General features: G+C 39.6%; 1 protein-coding gene across 2 annotated transcripts in view; it reads left to right on the forward strand.

Annotated features, from left to right (window-relative positions):
- The window catches only part of skila (SKI-like proto-oncogene a), a 69,723-nt gene that overhangs the window by 23,165 nt on the left and 23,963 nt on the right, over positions 1 to 22,595 (forward strand). For both annotated transcript variants that reach the window (XM_020527640.2, XM_048604282.1), the window contains exons 2-3: positions 16,545 to 16,637; positions 17,402 to 17,502. In XM_020527640.2, the coding sequence (XP_020383229.2) occupies positions 16,545 to 16,637; positions 17,402 to 17,502 (194 nt within the window). The remainder of the gene's footprint in view (positions 1 to 16,544; positions 16,638 to 17,401; positions 17,503 to 22,595) is intronic.

Here is a 22,595-nt window from a genome sequence, read left to right on the forward strand (position 1 = left end):
ATATGTGGGTTCCTGATTCCGATTTGAATATCTCTGTCAACATTTCAGGTTGGTGACTTAACTAAAGGTTATCAACTGAACGTCTGGAAACAAGTTTAGATTGTACTTTGAACAAAATTTGTTTAATTTTCTGGAGAAGTGAACTGCTGAATCTCAATAGTAAGAGGTTGGTGGTGGTGGTGGTGTGGGGAAGGGGTAAGGTGGGGGTTTGGTGGTGTAAGAGGAAAGCAATGAATACAGAGGTGAGAGAGCAAGATGAGATTAGAGATTGAAATCAGCAAGAATGCTTACTGCTGATTGAGAGGGGGAATATACAATAGAATAGAATCCCTACAGTGTGGATACAGGCCCTTCGGCCCAACAAGTCTACACTGAACCTCAGAGCACCCCACCCAGACGCATCCCTCTATAACCCACCTAATCTACACCTCCCTGAACACTATGGGCAATTTAGCATGGCCAATCCACCTAACCTGCACATCTTTGGACTGTGGGAGGAAACCGGAGCACCCGGAGGAAACCCACGCAGACACGGGGAGAATGTGCAAACTCCACACAGACAGTCGCCCGAGGCTAGAATTGAACCCGGGTCCCTGGCGCTGTGAGGCAGCAGTGCTAACCACTGTGCCACCATGCCGCTCATATCTTGATGAAAAAACCAACCACTTTCTTATTGATGTGTTGTTTAGGGTATGGTACATTGCAGTTCAGAATACAGAGGGATTTTAAATAGCTCCCGGACTGTGAATCTATTAGCTGATTACAGTGTTTTTCTGAACGAGAATTATATTGTGCCTGTTTGTAATTTCACTTCTTCAAAAAAAAGTATTCAGAAATTTACACAAGAGTGTTAAGACAATAATCTTTTCCAGAACACATTAAGTTGTATGTAAAATTAACCCCTGCTGGATTTCTTATGACTGTGGCCTGCTTTCTGATCCTGTATATGCCTATTTTAAAAAAAGTACACTGAACTATCCTGTAAAATAGTCTTGCAGCGGTATCCCAGTGCAGGTTAGGTACTCCCTGCAGTACATTGTGCAATGGCTAATCTTTATTATACTGGATGTTATGTCAGCCTTTTGCATTGCAGCAGCATAGTTGTTTGTGATCAACTGTAACTTTGTTACTTCTGCATAGCGAAAAACTGGTCACGATTGGAGAGCTTGAATCACAGTACTAGTGATTAATTTGCATTGCTTATGGTGTAGTCAACTATTGAAGCAATATATAGCAGCATAAATGGATCCAATCAAAAAAAGAAAAAAATTTGCACATTTCAAACCAAGTGTGTCATTTGTTAATTTGTAACTTTCATAGCATTTTGCTTCTGATAAATGACATTACCATCAACCATTCCGGTGCTGTTACTAAAGCCAAATTAAAAAAATGTAATCTGATTATAAATGTTGATTTTAATGTTTATTCATAAATTATTATATGAAAACATTGTACAGTACCATGCATTTTGATAACATTTATTGCTGCAGATTATTATTACAAAAGCACTTAGTTATTTTGAACACTGTAGCACTGTGGTTCAATGACTTACCCTATAGGTTTACCATTCCTCTAAATACTTCATTATATCTAAATCTTTTTCTGTAATGAAGAGCAGCAAACATGACTTGTAGGTTATAGTAGGATAACTGTTACTGGATGAAGGTGGACATAGATGACGAAATTCATCATCACCTCCAATGTGCCAGCTTAGCCTTTGGACAACTGAGGGAAAGGGTGTTTGATGATGACGATATTATACCCAAGACTGTGGTCATGATTTACTGGGAAAGAGTAATACCTGTTCTCTTCAATGCATCTGAGGTGTGGACAACCTATAACATGCTCTTCAAGGCAAAAAAGATGTACACCAGCAGTTTCTTTGCAAGGTCTTACAGATTTCATGGTAAGAAACACAGTCCAACAGCAGCATCCTCTCCCAAGCTAACATGCACAACATGAAGGTCCTGATTACTCAATACTGGCTGTGCAGTTGGATATGTCGGTTGTAGCCTGACACCAGAATTTGGAAGCAATTGCTGTACTTAGAACTCCACAGTGGCAGGAGGATCCCAGAGGACAATAGAACCACATCAGGAATATTCCTAACCCTAATCCTCATCTTCATCCCTGAAGAGTTGAAACATATGTGTCACTTCATGGGAGACACTGGCTTGTGTCTGATCAAAATGGAGAAGATTCCTTGGTAAGACACTGAACATGTTGAGACTTTGTTGAAAATGTGCAGGACAAAGTTGAGGGATTGAACACAGCATTTTGAAATAAACTATCAAACCAACCCTTATAGCACAACTTACTGAGGAGTTGTTACTGGACTAGGAACTAAGAGACCAGGAGGGTCAGAGAATGAGTTAAAATCCCACCATAGCAGCTGAGGAATTTTGATTCAGTAATTAAATAAACCTGGAATTGAAAAGCTGAGATTTACCAATTGCCATAAAAATCCACCTGATTCACCACTGTCCTTTTGGGGAAGAAAATCTGCTGTTGTATCTTGGCTAAACTATATGTGACCTTAGATCCACAGCAGTGAGTTTGACACTTAACTGCTCTCCTAAATAATCTAGCTAGCTGTTGGCTGTATTCAAAACGGCAGTTCAGTACTGTCTTTTCAAGGCCAATTCGGAATGGACAATAAATACTGACTTTGAGTGACACTCACATCTCTTGAATAAACAAAGAACTTTCTGTAAATTTCTTTGATTCGTCTTGAGCCGAAGGTAGAGAAATACAGAAAACCATAAAATATGCATTTTAGTTTAAGAAAACAGCCTTGGGTATATTTTTGAATGTGATGTTGAAACATTACTCCTTTGAAGGGTGATAGTAAGAGCTGAAATCTATAAGTAGTGTGTTGAAACACTGATGTGAGTCATTGGAGATTAGTAGGATTCATGATCCATATCTCTTTCTTTAATCTAAATGAAGACTATGTATGAAGGCCAGAGAAAGAGAGACTGAGAAAGATGTAAAGAAGGAAAATTGGACAGAGAATCATTTAGCAGCCTTAATGTTGTGGGTGTACTTTGTTTTGGATAATTAACTACAGAACATAACAAATTTAAATGTTTCTGTCACTGGAAGGTTAAAGCGAGGGATGCAATTTAGTTGCATGTACTTGCATCTTGTAGTGAGTTGAGTACTGAGGCACTTTATATTGTCAGGACCTGGTATTGACGCAGTCAGGTCTGGAACCTGTGTGTGTACAACATTTTCAATTAGGTATGGATAATACCCTTATGATGTCTCTAGAGTGGTAACAATACTCCACTTGGCTGATGCTTCTAGAATTAATAAGTGCACTGGTATTTTGAAATTGTACTGTTGCTTTTTAACCTTTTTGAAATAATTCAAGAGCCTAAAGTTTTTTTTTAAACCATACAGAAAAGGTGAAGAGTAATGCATGCTCATGTGCCCAGGATAAATGCCAGCAAAAACAAATTCAGTATTCCCTTTAAATATGTAAAGTATATCAGTGCTATTTGCTCTCCCACTCAGGCGCCCACGTAGTCTGATCAATCCAGTCAATTACTGACACATTTACCTACCTTCCTACTGAGTCATCTCAGCATGTAATACCAAAAATCCTACAGATATTTAACCTCTTATTTATAAATTACTTTTTAAAAGTGTGGTTTACTGGTAAATCCAAATCTACTGAAACTATCATTTTTGGAGGATTCAGTTGCACAGTGTCATGTGTTGTTGCTCTGAAAACAGGAGCAGTCATCCCTTGAAAAAGGGGAAGTGTTCTATAGTTAAAGAAAGGTAAAATTGTGGATATTTGGATTTTACGTACTTCCTGCACTACCAACACAAGAATCCATATTACAGAATCATGGAATTTTTACAGTGCAGAAAGAGGCCATTCAGTTCATTGTTTATACACTAGCCCTTCGAATGAGCTTTGTGATTTAATGCCAATCTATCACCTTTTTCTGTTGACCTTGCACATTACTTAAAATTGAAGTTATCACCTAATGTCCTTTTGAATACCTTCGTTGAACCTGCTTTCCACCACACATGCAGGTAGTGCTTTCCAGGCCCAAGCCACTCAGCGTTGAAAGGTATTTTTTCACATTGCATTTACTATTTTTGCAAATCAGTTTGAACTTGTGCCCTCTCATTCTTTACCCTTTTATGAACAGGAACATTTTTTCCCTGTCTATTTTGCCCAGACCCTCAATTTTGAAAAGTTCAGTAAAATCTCCTTTTAGCATTCTGTTGAGTGGAAACAGTCCCAGCTTGTCTGATCTCTCTCTCTTCAGAATTGAAGCTTCTCATCCCTGGAACTATTCTACTAAACAGATTATTAAGCAGATGATGGCTCAGTGTACTTTTGTATGGAATTGTTTCTGGTTTTCAAGTTGTAAATTGTTGTAGACCTCCAATGATATCATGCCAGCAGAGTCCCACTGGTTCCATGTGGTTTCTTGTGGTTTCGTTCAGCAATTTCCTAAATTTTCTTTCTTTTTTTTTAAACTATAAATGGAGTCTGGATTTTATTAGTTTTTGCTCCATACTCCATTAAGCATTGTGACAATACTGTGTCAGAAAGGCTGGGCTTGAACATAAAGTGACTGGCATGTAACAAGTAATTTTAAGTGTTGTGAGTGTATTTTAGCATGTCTTAAAGTTACAAAATTTTATAACTGTTTTGCAGTATTTAAGTTTTTGATAATTTACAACTCATGTACACGTGTTGAATGTTCTTTTTAAAGCTGAGTACAGTACATACCTGTCAACATATATCAGATTGTAACTTTATACAATATTGTTTTGGAAGGTTTATGAAATCAGTAGTGAAAGACTTTTGTAATCTGGTTATTTCAGTAGAAAAAACAATTTAAAAGCTCCCACATAGGCCAGAGTTTCATTTAGCTTCAAAATAAGTAGGAGTTTTAAGGAAAAATGACCTGAACCTGACAAAGCATCATGCCAAGATGCACAAAATGATTAATTTCCCTGCAAGCAACATTTTGAAAACTAACTACTGTGTTTCTTGATTAATTTACTGAAAATTGGTGGGGAAATTCTTTGGTTATTGCTATTACAGAATTCTGTAGGTGGCAGGTAGTAACCACTGTTTATGTTGGGGATCGCCCAAACTCTGCTGTATATAATTCTTGTCAGTTAACTGTGCCCTACTTAACTTCTTTCTAAGCAAAGAGGGCCTAGCTTTAAAATTACATGCTTTCGCTCACGAAAGCTAAATTTATTTCATAAAATAAATGCTGGACAAAGGTCAGAACCATTTTTGAAGCAGGTGGGCAAGCATTTGTTGTAATGGACATCATTATTTCATTGTAACTTTGTAGCAGTTAAGCTAATTATTTTTAACCTGTCAATGCTAACGTGTTCAATATAAATACCAGAAAAAAGAAGTTGGTCTGTTCAAGACTTAAGGTGTTGTGCCTGAGAAATATTTTAGATATGATTTTAGTTATAACGAGGGGAAATTTCTACAATTTATTCGTAAGCTAGTTTGCTCCCATGCCACAGGTGATATGATATAATGATGCAGGATAGCCATTTTGAAAGATGCAAAGGGTTATTGTACTGATGTGGAAGATTACAATACACCTGAGGGAGAAATAAGCTGTCTAACCTTCTATGTTAGAATAGTAAGGTGCAGATTAAACACTCGGTCTGCTTGATAAGATTACGGATTTGTTTAAATCGAAGTTTGGTTAATTTTAACTATCTAATCATTGATGTTTTTGTGTAATCATTTCCACTTTGCATTTTATGCATTGCTTGATTTGATTTATTTTATGTTTCAAAAGAAATTTAAAATAACCTGGAGTCGCTTGTACTGCAAAAAAAGCTGTCTTTTTCTTTAACACACTGCTGCTTATAGTATGTTATAGAGGGATTGACTATAATTATTTAAATAATTACATAAAGAGCATTTTGGGATAGATTCGACAGAATTTTATCATCTGTAAAATGTAATTAAGGTGTAGAATCACAAGACTGACATATGTAAAGATAGACACTATTATGTATTGGCAAATTAGAGGTTGCATCTTGAGCGGTTGCATATTGATTTAGGCAGGGGCTGAGGTGAGGAGGATTGGTCATTAGTTGCAGGAAGGTGGCTTGGAATGTGTTTATCTGGGTAATTGAGCACTAGAATTGGTTGTGATCCTTTGATCTGTTGAACAATGATGTAGTATTATGTACAGTTCAGGGAAGGTTCTTTCAACTGATTAATGAGATGAAGGAGGCTCTCTTGTGATGAAAGGTTGGACATCTTGGAATGAATCCATTTGAGTTTAGAAGAATGAGAGGTGATCTTAATGAAACATGTAAGATCTTGAGGTGAATTGACATGAAAACTAAGAGGATGTTGCCCTTGAGGGAGAGACTAGAACCAGGGGCATGGTTTCAAAATAAGGGGTCGCCTGTTTAAGGTGGAGATGACGATTTTCTTTCCCCTCTGAAGGATTTTACTTTGTGGAATTCTGTTCACCAGAGAGCAGTGGTGGGAGTGTCAATTAATATTTTAAGACAGGTTGGATAGATTCTTGATTGACAAGGGTGTCAAAGAGGGTAGTCAAGAAAATGGAATTGAAGACACAATCAGATCAGCTAAGATCTTGTCAGGTGATGGACAGGCTTGAGGGGCTGAATGGCCTATTCTTGATTCTAATGTGCAAGTTTGTATGACTGAGTGGATCATAGGAAGCATGACCTTATATTTTCTGGCTCCGGTAAAATTGATTGAATGTAGCAGTTTGGGTTAATATTGTCTTGGTGTGAATCTGTCTTGGAGGGTCCTTGTGGGTCTTACTGTTTCCTGGTGTTAGAACTGCACATCTGAGACTTGAGGGCAGAGGGAGGATTTTAAACCCCTGTCCACATTACCTCAGTCTATGACAGAGAAGAGAGGTGGGGAGGGATGTGTGAAAACCCAACTGTGAAACCTGACCTAAACGAATTTTCCACTTGCCACCAACCACTTTTTAATGGAGATAGGGTGGGTGATGGATGAATAACCTGCTCTCCAGAAGTATGCCAGACATCTAAATATTGAGGCTGCTTGTAAAAAAAATTATGTACCTCAAGTTGGAGTTCGCTCAGCTTGGAAAGCCCAGCAGTTGAAAGAAGGTGAGAATAATTGGATCAGTCAGTTAAATGCCTTTACAGTATTACTTGTGTGCTGGGGGAGTAGGAACTTCCATTTGATTATGTGGCTTGAAGCAGGTTAATGATTAGGTAATCAGATATCAATCACCAATGATCAATTATTGGCCTTAGGACCTGTTCTCCTATCTGACTCATCACAGCCTGTGATCTCCTATCAGGTCCTTTCCTAACTCCTGATTCTGGCACTCTTTGGAATCTTCCAAATGTCTTCCCTGGTCCTCCCATGATTGATCCATCTCACTGCCCCCTTCTCTCCTACCAGCCCTTGCCTTTGTTGATTCTTAGGCTTTGTTGCAAAGTTGGTATAGTACTTGTGGACTGGAAAGCAGGATATTAGAATTTGTTTGTAAAATGATAGGGGGGGGAAGAGTGCATGGCCTCTTTAGATTTTTGTTTAGGCTTGGAGACAAAATGCTATACTGTCAGCAGGTAAAGTGGCATTTTACCAAGACAACAGGTTTTTGAATTTAGCCAATTGATTTAAACCAGGCCCTAGGTAGTAAAGACCAATTAAATTTAAATCTGGCTTTGACAACCTTGGACAAGTCCTATTATAAGAAATCAATAGGTCAACAAGGAAAATCAGTGAGAGCAAACTGCCATCTGTTAAGAGAACAGCTCTCAACAGCCATCATCTTTAAAGAAAGAGAAAATCACTGGCTCTCACAGCAATCTCTAAGATCTCAGAATAAGCACCACCTAAATAAAGGTACTATGGCACTGTTAGCTAATAATCCTGATGCAAGAATTTGACAGAGGAAGGCATTCCTGACTGGAGGATAGTAGAAAAAGCAAAGTACATTCTGGAAGAGTTATCCTGGCTATAATTTCAAGAGATTAAGATTTAATTTTTTTTTTATTAATTTGGTTTGCGTAAGTGGGACTTCTATCCTTTGGAACAGCATGCTATTAGAATTTTGTTTAATTTGGGAATAGTTAGTAGTTAAGGGGGAGTTGTCTGGTTTGTTAGTAGTTCTGTTAATTTGTTAACTGTTAGAGTTAGATAAATAAATTGTTACTCGTTGATTATAAAGTGAGTATCAGGGATTTCTTTCATTTAACCACTCCGTTAATAGATTATGAGGCAAGGCAAGTCTCTCTGGGTGTTTAGGTTTTAGTTATGGGGGGGGCGCGGGGTTGACCACTTTTTAACTGCTTTCATGCCTAATGGTTAACCAGATTATGGGTGGAAAGCACAATGAATAATAATCTTGATTTTCTGCTGAGAACTGTGAACTCCACAAAACTCACATTTAGGTTCTCTGATACTACATCTCCCTTCTCACCTCACTGTAAACATCAAGGTCTGTGAATCACTTAGAGATCGGGAATGTGTCATTTCATTTCCTGTGAGACTTCACACAAACAGTGTTAACTCTCCTCCTCACCCCCAAACACTTGAGTGAGAATGAGGGAAGTCTTTCAGTCTGTGTACATTGAATTTCAACTTTAAAAGCAGACAAAGACTCTACTTAAATGTCTACTTAAATACAGCATGGAAACAGACCCTTCAGTCCAACCTGCCCATGCTAACCATAATCCCAAACCAAACTAGTCCCACCTGCTTGCTCCAGGCCCATTTCTTTCCAAACATCTCTTCCCAAACATCTCTTCCTCATGAACTTATCCACATGTTTTTTAAACATTGTAACTATACCTGCATCCACCACTTTCTCTGGAAGTTCATTTCACACACAAACCACTCTGTGTAAAAGAAAAAATGTCGCCCCTCGTGTCTTTTTAAAATCTTTCTCCTCTCGCCTTAAAAATATGCCCCCTAGTCTTGAAATCCCCCATCCTAGGAAAAGCCACCTGCCATTTAGCTTATGTATAGACCTCACGATTTATAAAGTTCTATAAGGTCACCCCTCAACCTTCTACCTTCTCCTTATAACTCAAACCCTCCAATCCTGGCATCACCCTTGTAAATCTTTTCTGAACTCTCTTCTGTAACAGGGCAACCAGAATTGGACACAGTACTCCAGAAGAGGCCTCACCAACATCCTGTACAATCTCAACATGACGTCCCAACTCCTATATTTAAAGATCTGAGAAATGAAGACAAACGTGCTAAACGCCACCTTAACTGCGTTCATAACTACATGTGATGCAAACTTTAAAGAATTATGAATCTGTCTCTCTGTTTTACAACACTACCCAAGCCCTACTTTAATTGTATAAATTCTGCCCTTGTTTGTTTTACCAAAATACAATACTTTGCATTTATCCAAATTAAATTCCATCCGCCACTCCTCATCCCATTGACCCAACTGATCATGATCTCTTTGCAATCCTAGATAACCTTCTTCACTGTCCACTATACTACCAATTTTGGTGTCATTTGCAAACTTGCAAATCATGTCTTCTATATTCTTATCTAAATCGTTCACGTAAATGACAAACAAAAGTGGACCCTATGGATGATCCCTATGGGACACTGCTGGTAGCAGGCCTCCAGTTCAAAAAAAAGCCCTCCACCACCATTCCCTGTCCCCCGCCGTTAAGTCAATTTTGTATCCAAATGGCAAGCTCACCCTGAATCCCATGTGATCTAACTTTGACAAGGTTCTGCATGTTAGACTATTTAGTAAAGGCTTTAGTAAAGTCCAAGTAAATAACCATTCTGCCCTCATCAGTCTTCTTGGTTACTTCCTCAAGAAACTCAACCAAGTTTGAGAGACACTATTTCCCTCGCACAAAGCCATGCTGATTAACCCTAATCATTTCTTGCCTCTCCAAATGTGTATAAATCCTGTCTTTCAGAATCACTTCCAACAACGTACCCACCAATGAAGTCAGACTTGCATGTCTATAGTTCCCATGCTTCTCCTTACATCCCTTTGTAAATAAAGTCTTCTATTTTTGTACCATCACAGAATATAGTATTCAAGGGTTGAAAAAAAATCTGACTGCACAACCTTGTTTTGCTATAATTCTTTGTGACAGAATTTGTGCTTCAATCCAGCTCGGCGGGAAGGCTGATTTCTGACCTTTCATTTCTAATTAATTTTCATAATTGAAACTGTAGGTATCTAAGTGTTACTCTGTATGCTACATTAATAACTCTGGAGTTGTTTATTTATCATTTTCTCATTTATAAATTCTGGCATGTACACACCATTTTCTCATTTATAAATTCCAGCATATACACGCAAAAGGAACAGAGTTAATTACACCATATTGTGAAGCACCTGTGAGTATTAACAGCACCAACCACTTGTATTTATGCAGCAACTTTAAATGTAGGAAAATATGGTGAGCTACTTTGTACAGACAAATCAGACGAAAATGGGCACTGAGCTGGAGAGGGAGATATTGACCAGGGGATTCTAAAGTTTGATTAGAGATGTGGATTTTGGAGAACACCATGAGGGATGTGGTGGCGAGTTAAAGGGATTAAGAGGGAGAATTCCAGACAGTTGAGCCCAGATAGCTGAAGCCATGGCTGTCAAAGATGGTGGCTGGAGCAGACCACTGAACTGTTCAAAGTTCTCTCAGTTTGGAACTGGAAAAGTGTTCATTATACTGTGGAGTTGGACCATGAAGAGATTTAAGTTTGAAAATGGATATTTTCAATCCATGTTTTGGAGGATTAGCAGAAAATGAGGGCCAGCAATGGCCGAGCAAATGGGCTACGTCCTTGATAAGCAGTGCTGCAGCCGAGCCACTCTTGGTGGTGGACATTGAAATTCCCCACCCAAAGTATATTTTGTGCCCTTGCCACCCTCCGTGCTTTCTCCAAATGTTGCTCAACATGGAGGTGTACTGATTCATCAGTCAAGGGACGACAGTACATGGTAATCAGTAGGATGTTTAAACTGAAACCATGTTGAAGACTCCCAGGACAACTCCCTCCTGAGTGTATATCACTGCTGTTGCATCTGTCTTGCCAGTGGAACAAGACCACGTCCAGGGATGGCGATGGTGGTATCTGCGACATTGTCTGTAAGGTATGATTCTGTGAGTGTGACTATCTCAGGCTGTTGCTTGACTAGTGTGTGAGACAGCTTCCCAATTTTGGCACTAGCCCCCAGATGCTGTTAAGGTTGACTTCGCAGGGTTGACAGTGCTGTATTTGAATGAATGAATGATTTATTGTCAAATGTATCTCGGGGAGATATAGTGAAAAGTGTTCTGCCACCCCAATCCAGTGCAATTTTGAGGTACAAAAGAATAAAAAGAAATTACTTAGAGTTCATCTTCATCGGCCGGTGTCCAAATCACAGCTTCAAGACATCTGCGAGGTCCCCACTCCTGGCCTATTGCAGTCAACTGATGCTGCCGCAGTTGATGACCTGCCGCTGCTGAGAGACTCCATGCTTCAGACCTACCGCAGTCAAGAGTCCCCGCACTGCCGACACTGCAGACAATGCCTTGCTGCCATTCTAGGAGTAAATGCGTCTACCTACAAGCCAGGAGTCACTGCCGACACTGCTCTGGTCAACCCAACTCCACAAAGAAAATGTCACTTTCATTTCTGGTGCCGTTGCCTGGTGGTCTGTCCAGTTTCATTTCTTTAAGTGTAAAAGGTTTAGAGGGGGAAGATTTATTGAAATGTATGCAGAAGAATTTTTTATGTGAACACAAAGCGGTTCAACAAGGGAATCTGCAATGCTGAACCTAATTCTGGGGAATGAAGCCAGATAGATGTTCGAGGTGGCAGTGGGGGAATATTTTAATGATAGTGACTGCAACACCGTATGTTTTAAGTTTATTATGGACAAGGAGAAAGACGCTGCAAAGAACAGTTTTGGGACAAGGCAGATTTTGAGGTAGGATCTGGCTAAAATAAACTGGAAACAGCTGAACAGTGGGAAGCATTCAAAAAGGTACAGGCCCAACATGTTCTCTTTGGAGTAAAATGTAGGAGCAACAAGCTCAGATAACCACTGATGTCTGCGGCCAAAATCTTGTCATGGAGAAAATGGTGGATGTTGAATTTCACTGGACAGCTGGCCTTTGACAGGATTTTCCAGAGCACTTCGCAATTGATAGATTCAAAAGTGTTGGTCAGATCAATGAAGGTCATGTAGAATGGTTGATGTTGTTCCTGGCAATTATATTGGAACTGCCAAGCAGTAAAAATCATGTCCATAGTTCCATGTTTTGGTCAGAAGCTACATTGACTTTCAGGAAGGATTTCCTCTGAGAATTTGAGAAGGCATTTAGTGAGGATTCAATTGTTGATCTTCCTGGCAATGGTGCATAGGGAGATTCCTTGGTAGTTTCCAGAAGTCTCCCAGAGAATCTTCAAGTCTCGCTTCATGCTGTTATGGAAACATACTAAAGAATCAGTCTCGGTCTCAGCCTCAGCCTCAGTTGGAAGACGCAAATCTTCTACACATGTGTCTCAGGTCAGGTTCCATTCTATCCCTTCATTAAGATCAACGGAAAAATCTTCCCAACTGTGGAATATTTCCCCTGCCTGGGAAGCTACCACTCATCATAGACTGATATCAATGCAGCGATTCAACTTCGCATCCGCCCCCTTGGAAGCCTAAGGATGACAGCCTGCAACAACCAAGACACCCGTGCTGATAGCAAGATCCCCAGGTCCAGATAAGTTGTATCCAGACTGATTTGGGAGACGAGGAAGGAAATTACAGGGGTCCTGACCCAAATTTTTAAATTATCTCTGACTAGAGGAGAGCTGCCAGATGACCGGAGGGCGGCTACTGTGGTTCTACTTTAAAAGAAGGGTGGTAGCGATAGACTAAGGAACTGTAGACTAGTGAGTTTTACATAAGTGGTAGGGAAACTATTGGAGAAGATACTGAAGGACAAAATTAATTTCCATTGATTTGATCAGGGATCACCAGCGTGCCTTTGTCAGAGGGAGGTTATGCCTAAAAATAGTGGAATTTTTCGAGGAGGCGACCAAGTGTTTGGAAGATGGTAGGGAAGTTGGTGTAGTTTATATGGATTTTGGCAAGGCCTTTGACAAGGTTCCACGTGGGAAACTGATAAAGAAGGTGAAAGCTCATGGGATCCAGGATAACTTTGCAAGATGGATCCAAATTTATCTTGGTGTTGGGGGCAGAGGGTGGTGTTTGTGTGAGTGGAGCCTGGTGTGCATTGGCATACCACAGGGATCAGCGCTGGGTCTCTTATTCATAAATGATAGAGATGAGAATGTAGTGGGCATGATAGGTAAGTTTACGGATGACACAAAGATTGACTGTGTGGTTAACAGTGAAGAGGAAAGTGTGAGGTTACAGGGAGATAATAATGGATCGGTGGGTAGATCAGTGGCAGATGGAATTTAACCCTGATAAATGTAAAGTGATTCACTTTTGAAGAAGGAACAAAACAAGAAATTAATCAATGAATGGTAGACACTAGGAAGCTCAGAGGAATCTTGGGGTTCTTGTTCTCAGATCCCTGAAGGTGACAGGATGAGTTAATAGGGTAGTTAAAGGCAAGCAACCTGTACATCGCCTTATCAGTAGTGGCACAGATTATCAGAACAGGGGAGGTCATGTTGGAGGTGTACAAACCTTTGGTTAGGCCACAACTGAAATGCTGTGTGCAGTTCTGGTTGTCGGAAAGATGTGATTTCACTAGGAGGGGTGCAGAGGAGATTCAACACGATGTTGCCTTGGATGGAGCATTTCAGCTATGAAGAGAGGCTGGACAGTTTCAGTTTGTTTTGTTTGGAGCAGAGAAGGTGGAGGGGGTACCTGATCTACGTTTGTAAGGTTTTGAGATGCGTAGACGGGTTGAATAGGAAGTAGATGCTCTCCTTAGTTAAAGGGTCAATATCAAGGGTGAGGCAGAAGATTCCAAGGGCATTTGAAGAAAAGCCTTTTCAACCAGAGGGTGGTGGGGGTGTGGAATGAACTGTCTGGAAGAGTTGTTGAGGAGGGAAACCTCACAACCTTTACAGAGTATTTGAATGTGCATTTAGTGTCATAATATTCAAGGCTATGAACCTAGTGTAGGAAAGTGGGACTAGTATAGGTAGTAATATATTTTTGTTAGTACAGACTTGATGGGCCAAAAGGCCTCTTCTGTACTTTATGATCCTGTGATTCTGGGATGGGACTGAGGTGTTAATAGTGGGGAACACGGAAGGGCACAAGTACCATCTCAATAGTAACAGGTAATGTAGAGGTTGTAGAAAGGGAGGAACTTAGAGCAAACGTTATCGCTGGGAGAAAAGTACTGAGCAAAATATTGGGATTATAGGCAGACAAATGCCCAGGGCCTGATGGCCTACATCTTAGGGTCTTAAAGAAAGTGGCAGCAGAGATAGTGGATCCATAAGTTATAGTATTCCAAAATTCCCTGGACGCAGGAAAGATTCTAGCAGATTGCCAATACAACATCCTTATTCAAAAAGCAAGAGAGGCAGAAAGTAGGAAACCACAGACCAGTTCTTTTAATGTGTCATTGGGAAATTATTAGAATCCATTATTATGGAAGAAATAACAGGACATTTGTAAAGTCAAAATACTATCCATCTGAGTCAGCATGGTTTATGAAGGGTATGTCATATTTGACTAATTTGCAGAGTTCTTTGAAGATGTAACAAGCAATATGGATAATGGGGATCCTGTAGATGAACTTCCAGAAGGCATTTGATAAAGTGCTGCTGAAAAGGTTAATATACAAGATAAAATCACATGGGGTTAGGAGTAATTTGTTAGCTTGTATAGAGGATTGCCTAACCAACAGAAAGGAGAGTTGGAATAATGGGTCTTTGTGATGCTGAGCGGAGTGACCCTGTTCCTTTACTGTGCCCTATTGAGCACCTTACCCTTCAACTCCTTCCTGTCTGGATTCATTGCCTATGTTGGGGCCTTCACGCTGGCAGTTTGCTTGCGGATACAGATCAATCCTCAGAACAAAGGGGATTTCAGTGGTTTTCACCTGAGTGACCATATGCAGAATTTCTCTTTGCTAACACTGTTCTTCATCTAGTGGTGATCAACTTCATAGGTTCAATGTGCACATTATCATGCAGCGATAATAATGAGGAATTCAAACTCATACTGTTGCTGCAATGGACTTGTTTGAATTTTGTTTATACATTCATGTGTTTAAAAAATAAAACATCTTTTATAAAAAATAAAGAAAGGACTATAGTGAGATTTGAAGATGACATTTAAAGTGTGGGAAAGTTAAGTTGCAGTGAAGAAATAAGAAATTTGTAAATGGATATGGGTAGGTTAGGTGAAAAGGTCAAAATTTGCCAGATGAAGTTGAACATGCATAAATGGTATCCATTTTGGTCACAGGAACAGAAAGACAACTTATTATCTAAATGTGGAGAAACTTCAGATTGCTTCAATGCAGAGGGACCTGGGTGTCCTCGTACATGAACTGCAGAAAACTAATGTGCAGGTACAGTGGGTAGTAAGTAATGTAAATGGAAGTTTTACATTCATTACTAAAGGAATAGAGAATAAAAGGAGGGAAGTTTTGCTTCAGCTGTACAGGCATTAGTGAGACTGCACCTGGAGTATTGCATACAGTTTTGGTCCCCGTCCTTCAGGAGGGACATAATTGCATTGGAGGCAGTTCAGAGGAAGTTTTCTAGATTGATTCCAGAGATGAAGCGTTTGTCTTATGAAGAGAGATTGAGCAGTTGAGGCCTATATTCTCTGGAGTTTAGAAGAATGAGATCTAATAGAGGTATGTAAGATGCTAAAGGGGATTGACAAAACAGAAAGGATGTTTCCTCGTGTGGGGCAGTCTAGAATGAGGTCATTGTTCAAGTAAATGGAGTTGAGGCTGAGATGCGATTAGCCATGATTGTATCAAATTATGGAAGAGGCTCGAAGGGCTGAATTGAAATCTTCTGCTTCTATTTCTAATATTCTAAAAGTAAAAAACTTTCACACTTATATTGCAAGTACTTCCCGTGGATGAAAAACATGTAAAAGGCATTAATTATCATAGTCACTTGTCAAATATTTTGCATGGCAAGCACACTTTTGACTTTGTATAGACAGTTTAGGGACTCCTCTCCTAAACTTTAGTTCTGGGATAATCTTGATGCTGATAATAGATGCTCAACATAGGAAAGAAAGTTACATTCCTTCCCCCCCAACTCCGCTAAACACATCAACACACCCCAAATCTGTTTGCTTTAACAATAATTGCCTAATGTTGACAAAAGGTGTTGGAACAACGTGGAGATGACCAATCTTACTCTGACAGGTTTGGCAGAGAGAATGAAAGTTACCAGAGCAAGCCTTTGCCAATAAAATTCTGGTTGACCAATATTAGCTTTCCTCTTCAAATGTTAATGTTCAAATCATGTTTTCCCTTGAATGATTTGCTGATAAGTGCAGGAATTACAATTCTTTTATGTTCAACAAATGTATTAATTCTTCAAATTTAATTCTTCACTTTGTCTTTTGTAGCAATCTGATTCTGAAGAACTTCAGCTGAAAAAAACGCGGGTGGAGCGCACAGATCCTCAGGATGAGCTGTGTGAGAAAAGCCTTGACAGAAAGGTATTCAATAAATGCAATGCAAAGTTCTTTTTTTGAGGTGTAGTTAGGCATTACTAGAAACAAAGATTTGGAATTGATCATACTCCTCCAATTTTCTTTTTATTTATTTTGTAATTTTGGAGATAAAAATGCTGGGGGAAGAAAATCAATCTCTGAATGTGACCTTGTGGTTTCCAGATCAATTGTGTGAGAGTGGTTGTATGCCCAACAAATCATTTTTAGACTACCAACAATTTATGAAGTCTTTCTAAACTATTAGTAACTTGCAGTTTCTAAGTGATGAAGTTTATATTCAATATACTGACAGCAGTCCATGCTACCTGCATGATTTCTGGAAAGTTTTGCATGAGCATTATCAGATCACCCATAATCTCATTGAGTGGCAGAGCAGACTTGATCGGCTGAGTGACCTACTTCTGCTCTACCTTAGTTTTGCAATTGTTTTTTCAGTTAAATGGAATTTCATTCCATTGAATGGAAGAAGTATCTGCTCTTTCCAATATGTTTCTATAGCTGTATTTAAAAGCATTTTAGTAGAACATCTTAGCAGCTACAATGCTATTACCATCTCAGTAAAAGACTGCTGTAATGTTTGATTCTTGCATGAGTTGCTGATAGATATCACTTTTGATGTGATGGAAGATGTTGTTCGTTCAATGTCACAAAAGACTGGTACTCTAGTAATGGTAGTTTGAGAGGGTAATGGTATGTTTTATTCTAAATTTGTCAATTTTTCTTTTCCTTCAATATTTGTTTTATTCCAGGCTGACTCCCAACATGCTTTGACATTCCAGCACTGGTATCCAGTCATCAAACAAGAAATGGATCATCTGACTCAGCAACATACTTCAGTTATCCATCCAAGGTAAATATCATCTGGATTAAATTTACTCAGACAGTGTCTGCTCTAGAAGATGACTTGGAAAAATTTAGACATGCTTTGTTGACTAATTTTCTTCTTCTGGAAATAGATGATGACAAATTATCTACTGACCCCAATGATACATTGTACTTTATTGTTGGAGCAATCAATCCATCTAACCTGTTGTAATTTTACGAAAAGCAATTTATATTTATTGTTAAATTACAAGAGCTTTGAATGCTGTGCCATGAATGCATTAAGTAAATCTCTGTCAGTTTCAAGCTTTCACTACAGGTTACATCGCATATAGAACGTAGAAACATGGAATTAAGAGCATAATTAGGTCATTGTTACCCAGCCTATACCACTCTATGGGAAAAGAATGCCACAGACTAACGGAGAGAAAAAAAAACTTCTCTGTCTTAAAAGGGAGATCTCCTATTCTCTAACTGTGCCCCCTAGCTTGAGAGTCTCCCACAAAAAAAGAAACATCCTCTACTCTATGCTATCATGCCTTCTTAGGATCTTCAATGTTTAAATAAGATTACCTGTCATTCTTCTGAATTCCAGATGGTACAAACCCAGCCTGTGCAATCTTTTCTCATTGGGTATTTCCCTCATTCCTCATTCCAGGAATGAATTGCATGAATCTTCTCTGCACCGCTTCTAACACATTGTATCCTTCTTCAAATAAAGAGGCCAAAACGGCATACAAAACTCTAAATTCAGTCTCAGCAAGGTTCTGTACAGCTGCAGTAAAACTTCTGGACTTTTATGTTACATTTCCCTTGGAATTAATTGCATCAGCTGCCTTCCTCATATTTGCTGTACCTGTTACTAACAATTTGTGATTCCTGTACCAGCACAACTAGATCCCACTGTACCTCAGATTTCTATTCTCTCTCTTTATCTAAATAGTATTTGGCTTTTTAAGGTTTTGGAGTAGATTTGTAGCTGGGGTTGTGGGTGTTGAGGTTGGTTGGCTCGTCGAGCTGGTTTGTTGTTCCGCAGACGTTTCGATACCGTGCTTGGTAACATCCTCAGTGCAGCCTCTGATGAAGCGTCGGTGTGTTTTCCCGCCTGGCTTTTAAACCCTGGGGTTCGTTGCGATGGATTGCCTCACTTCCGGGTTTCCTCCGTAGTGGAATGTATATGGGGTCGAGTTCAATGTGTTTATTAATAGCCTGCTTCGTGGAGTGCCATGCTTCCAGGAAATCTCGTGCATTGTTCTCGAGGAGAACCATGACTTCAACTGGGACAACACCAAGATCCTGGGACAGGCTAGGCAGAGACAAGCACGAGAATTCCTGGAAGCATGGCACTCCACGAAGCAGGCTATTAATAAACACATTGAACTCGACCCCATATACATTCCACTACGGAGGAAACCCGGAAGTGAGGCAATCCATCGCAACGGACCCCAGGGTTTAAAAGCCAGGCGGGAAAACACACCGACGCTTCATCAGAGGCTGCACTGAGGATGTTACCAAGCACGGTATCGAAACGTCTGCGGAACAACAAACCAGCTCGACGAGCCAACCAACCTCAACAGTATTTGGCTTTTCCATTCTTCCTGCCAAAGTGACAAAGCCACATTATACTACATTTGCCAAAGGTTTGCCCATTCACTCAACCTGTCTATATCCCTTTGCAGACTCAGTGTCCCGTTGATGGCTTACTTTGCTCCCTGTCTTGATGTTCACAGAAAATTTAGCTACCATATATTTGGTCCCTGCAATCATTGTCATTAGTGTAGATTGTGAATAGTTGAGGCCCAACACTGGTCCCGGTGGTTGCAGCCTGCCAACCTGAAAAAGATCAATACTCTGCTTCCTTTATGTGAGTAGATTCCGTGTCCATGCTAATATGTTGCCCTCTACATTATGTGCTGTTGTGTAGCAAACTTTTGATATGGCACCTATTAAATACATTTTTGGAAATCCAGGTATACCGCATCTGCAGTTCCCTTTATATCAATGTTATTTGTTGCTTCTTTTAAGAAAAAGTTATAAACTGGTAAAACATGATTTCCCTTTCACAAAGCTATGCACTGTCTGCATTATGATTTTCTGAGTATCCTGCTATAACCTCTATAATAATGGACAAGGGAGAAGGCTAGCAGGAGATTTAATACAGGTATTTCTCCAATAATACGATAATTGCGTTCTTGTGCGACCTTGTGCTATAAGAAAATTGCCATAGAAAATCACATTATAGGGAAATCGTAATAGAAAATTGCTATACTGTAGAGTGGCAAGTTCATGTTATCCAAACAGCATCCACTATTCATCAATCCTGTTACAGCCAATTCACGTTAACGAAACACACATTATAGCAGAAAGACTTGTAGATGTTGTCAAAAATCATGAGGGGTCTGGAGAGAGTAGATGGATAGAAACTGTTCCCACTCATAAAATAATTGAGAAGGCAGAAATTAAAAGTGATTTACAAAAGAAACAAATGTGATGTGAGAAAACTCATTTTAACACAGTGGATGGTTGGGGTTTGCAATGCTTTGCCTAAATGTTTGGTGGAGCTAGGTTGAATTGTGGCATTCAGGAGGGAATTAGATGACTGTTTGAATAAATATAATGTGCAGTGTTATGGGGAAGAGGCAGGAGAATGGCACTAAATCATAATGCTCATTTAGAGACCAGTACAGACAGTACTGCACCGTAACAATTCTGTGTTTCTTTGGGATTCTAGCAACTTTCATATGATGGACGTTGGCCTATAGTTTCCTGCTTTTTGTCTTTCTGCCTTCTGGAATAAAATTGTTACAGTAGCTATTTTCCAATCTACTAGGACTCTTCCAGAACCTAAGGAATTTTGGAAAATTATAACCAATGCAATCTACTACACCTGCAGCCACTTTATTTAAAGCACTCGGATGTAAGCCATTTGGGCATGGGGATGAGTTAGCTTTTAGTCCAGTAGTTTTCCTAGCACCTTTTCTGTCGAGGTGATTTTAAAAAAAAAAATCCTCCGTTTCATACACCTCATGAGTTTCAAGCATTTTTGGGAAGAAACGCTTCCAATCTGACCTGTTCACTTGAGCATTCATGGCCCATTTGAACCTCCTCCTGTCATTCCTAATTTAGGTCTATCATTCATAACCCTCTGTTACATTTTCCCTCATACGTTTGTCTATTTTTCCTCTTTAATACATCTACATTTTTCACTTTTAGCATCAGTCTGATACATAAATTCATTTAGAAATGCTTTATTGCTTATGTTGTCACTGTCAGCTTGCCAATTGGTTTGAAATTAAGGCTGGAAGGAGTTTGGATCCTTTGACTCTTTCAAATTGGTAGAATTGGAACCATATTTTAAGATATGAAGAGAAAACTGAAACTGTTTTGCACCACGTTCTCCAAGAATCTACCTCTGAACACTCTGGTTGTTAAGTGAAATGAATGGATTTCAACACCTCATCCAAAAGGATTCCATGCATTTCTAATGGTAATAGATCTTCATCTTCCGGCTTTTTCTATTATTGGATCCATTTTAATTTTAGTTGAGAAGCTGCAAACGTATGAAATGGAAGAGGAAAATAGAGATACGAGTTGAATAGAAATGGGTTGAATTTTACAAAACATCTGGTACGTGGCAATTTCAGGGAGTTTCATAGAGTGTTTCTGTCCAAGAGCTCCAGTGAGTTATGTTACCTGATTTTCTGATTTTCACATCATTATGTATGCAGCATGCCTCTGAGGCACCAGTCCTACCTATCTAGTGGCAGAAGCACTTGCCACTGTCAGGACCTTGTGGGATTTCTGTGCTGGCACTGTATTTACTGCTCAACTGTACATTAGAAGACGTACTGTAAGTCACAAACAGCCCTTCATGGTTCTTGGAGTGGGAGGGAAACAAAAATGAAAAGCTTTTGAGGGCACCTGGGTAATATTTCATTGCAAATAAATTCTCACGTCTGTAAATGTGTTACCATTTCACATCATTACTTTTCTGACTGTCATAGTAGCTGCAAGAATGAATCTTTAGTGTCATGCCATGTTAAAGTCCTATCTAAGGGAATGTGCTCTTTCCCTAACATCTAACATAGCATAACATTTTGTCATTGTTCAATGTGGGAGCATCACAGGCTGGAAACCATTCAAACAGTTGAAAAATTTAACTTTTATTGAACAATAGTAATAGCGAAAAAAAAAAACATTAAAATGCTGCATTTACTTCTGGGAATAAACATGGCTGCTTGCCTTTTGAAGAACAACAAATTTCTAGTCAATGAATGGACACCTTGCCCAACCCTCATATATTAGAAGCAGGTTTCTGCCTTGTTGCATCTGACACTATGCTGCTGTATCATACTGAAGATTTTTTTCCTGTTTGATGACCTGATCTTCCTCCTTAGAAGAACTGCTGCCTCTGTCCCAGCTCTTCAGCATTAATCACAACCTCGCTTTGCCTGCTCAGGTTGTTCAGAGTGCAGTGTGCAGTGCCCAAGGATTATGCAGCACACTCTGTCTGCAATGTGCTGCAAGACCCTCCACCCCTCGAATTGATCCAAATAGATGAACCCATTTTCAGGAGATCTATCATTATGCTCTACTGTAGCCTGGTAGAAAAGTAGGCTACATTGTAACTAGGCACAGCTTCAAGCAGGGTGTTGCATAATGGCATCATCATCCATAATTGCAGATAGAAACACTTCTTTTAAAAATTGACTCGTAGGGTGCGCATCTCTGGCTGACCAGCATTTATTGTGTGTCTCTAGTTGCCCTTGAGAATGTGGTGGTGAGCTGCCTTCTTGAATTGCTGCAGTCCATGTGCTTTAGGTAGAGCCATTAGGGAGGGAATTCCACGATTTTGACCCAGCGGCACTGAAGGAATGGCGATACATTTGCAAGTCAGGATGTAAGAGGCTTGGAACGAAACTTGCAGGTGCTGATGTTCCCATGTACCTACTGCCCTTGTCCTTCTAGAAAGAAGTATGCTGTCTAAGGATCTTTGGTGAATTTTTGCAGTACATCTTGTACATAGTACATACTGCTACTGAGTGTTGGTAGTGGAGGGAGTAGATGCTTATGGATGTGCCGATCAAGCAGCCTGCTTTGTCCTGGATGGTGTCAAGGTTC

This window comes from Rhincodon typus, chromosome 13 (assembly GCF_021869965.1).
Source record: "Rhincodon typus isolate 14 chromosome 13, sRhiTyp1.1, whole genome shotgun sequence".
NCBI classification, from domain to species: domain Eukaryota; kingdom Metazoa; phylum Chordata; class Chondrichthyes; order Orectolobiformes; family Rhincodontidae; genus Rhincodon; species Rhincodon typus.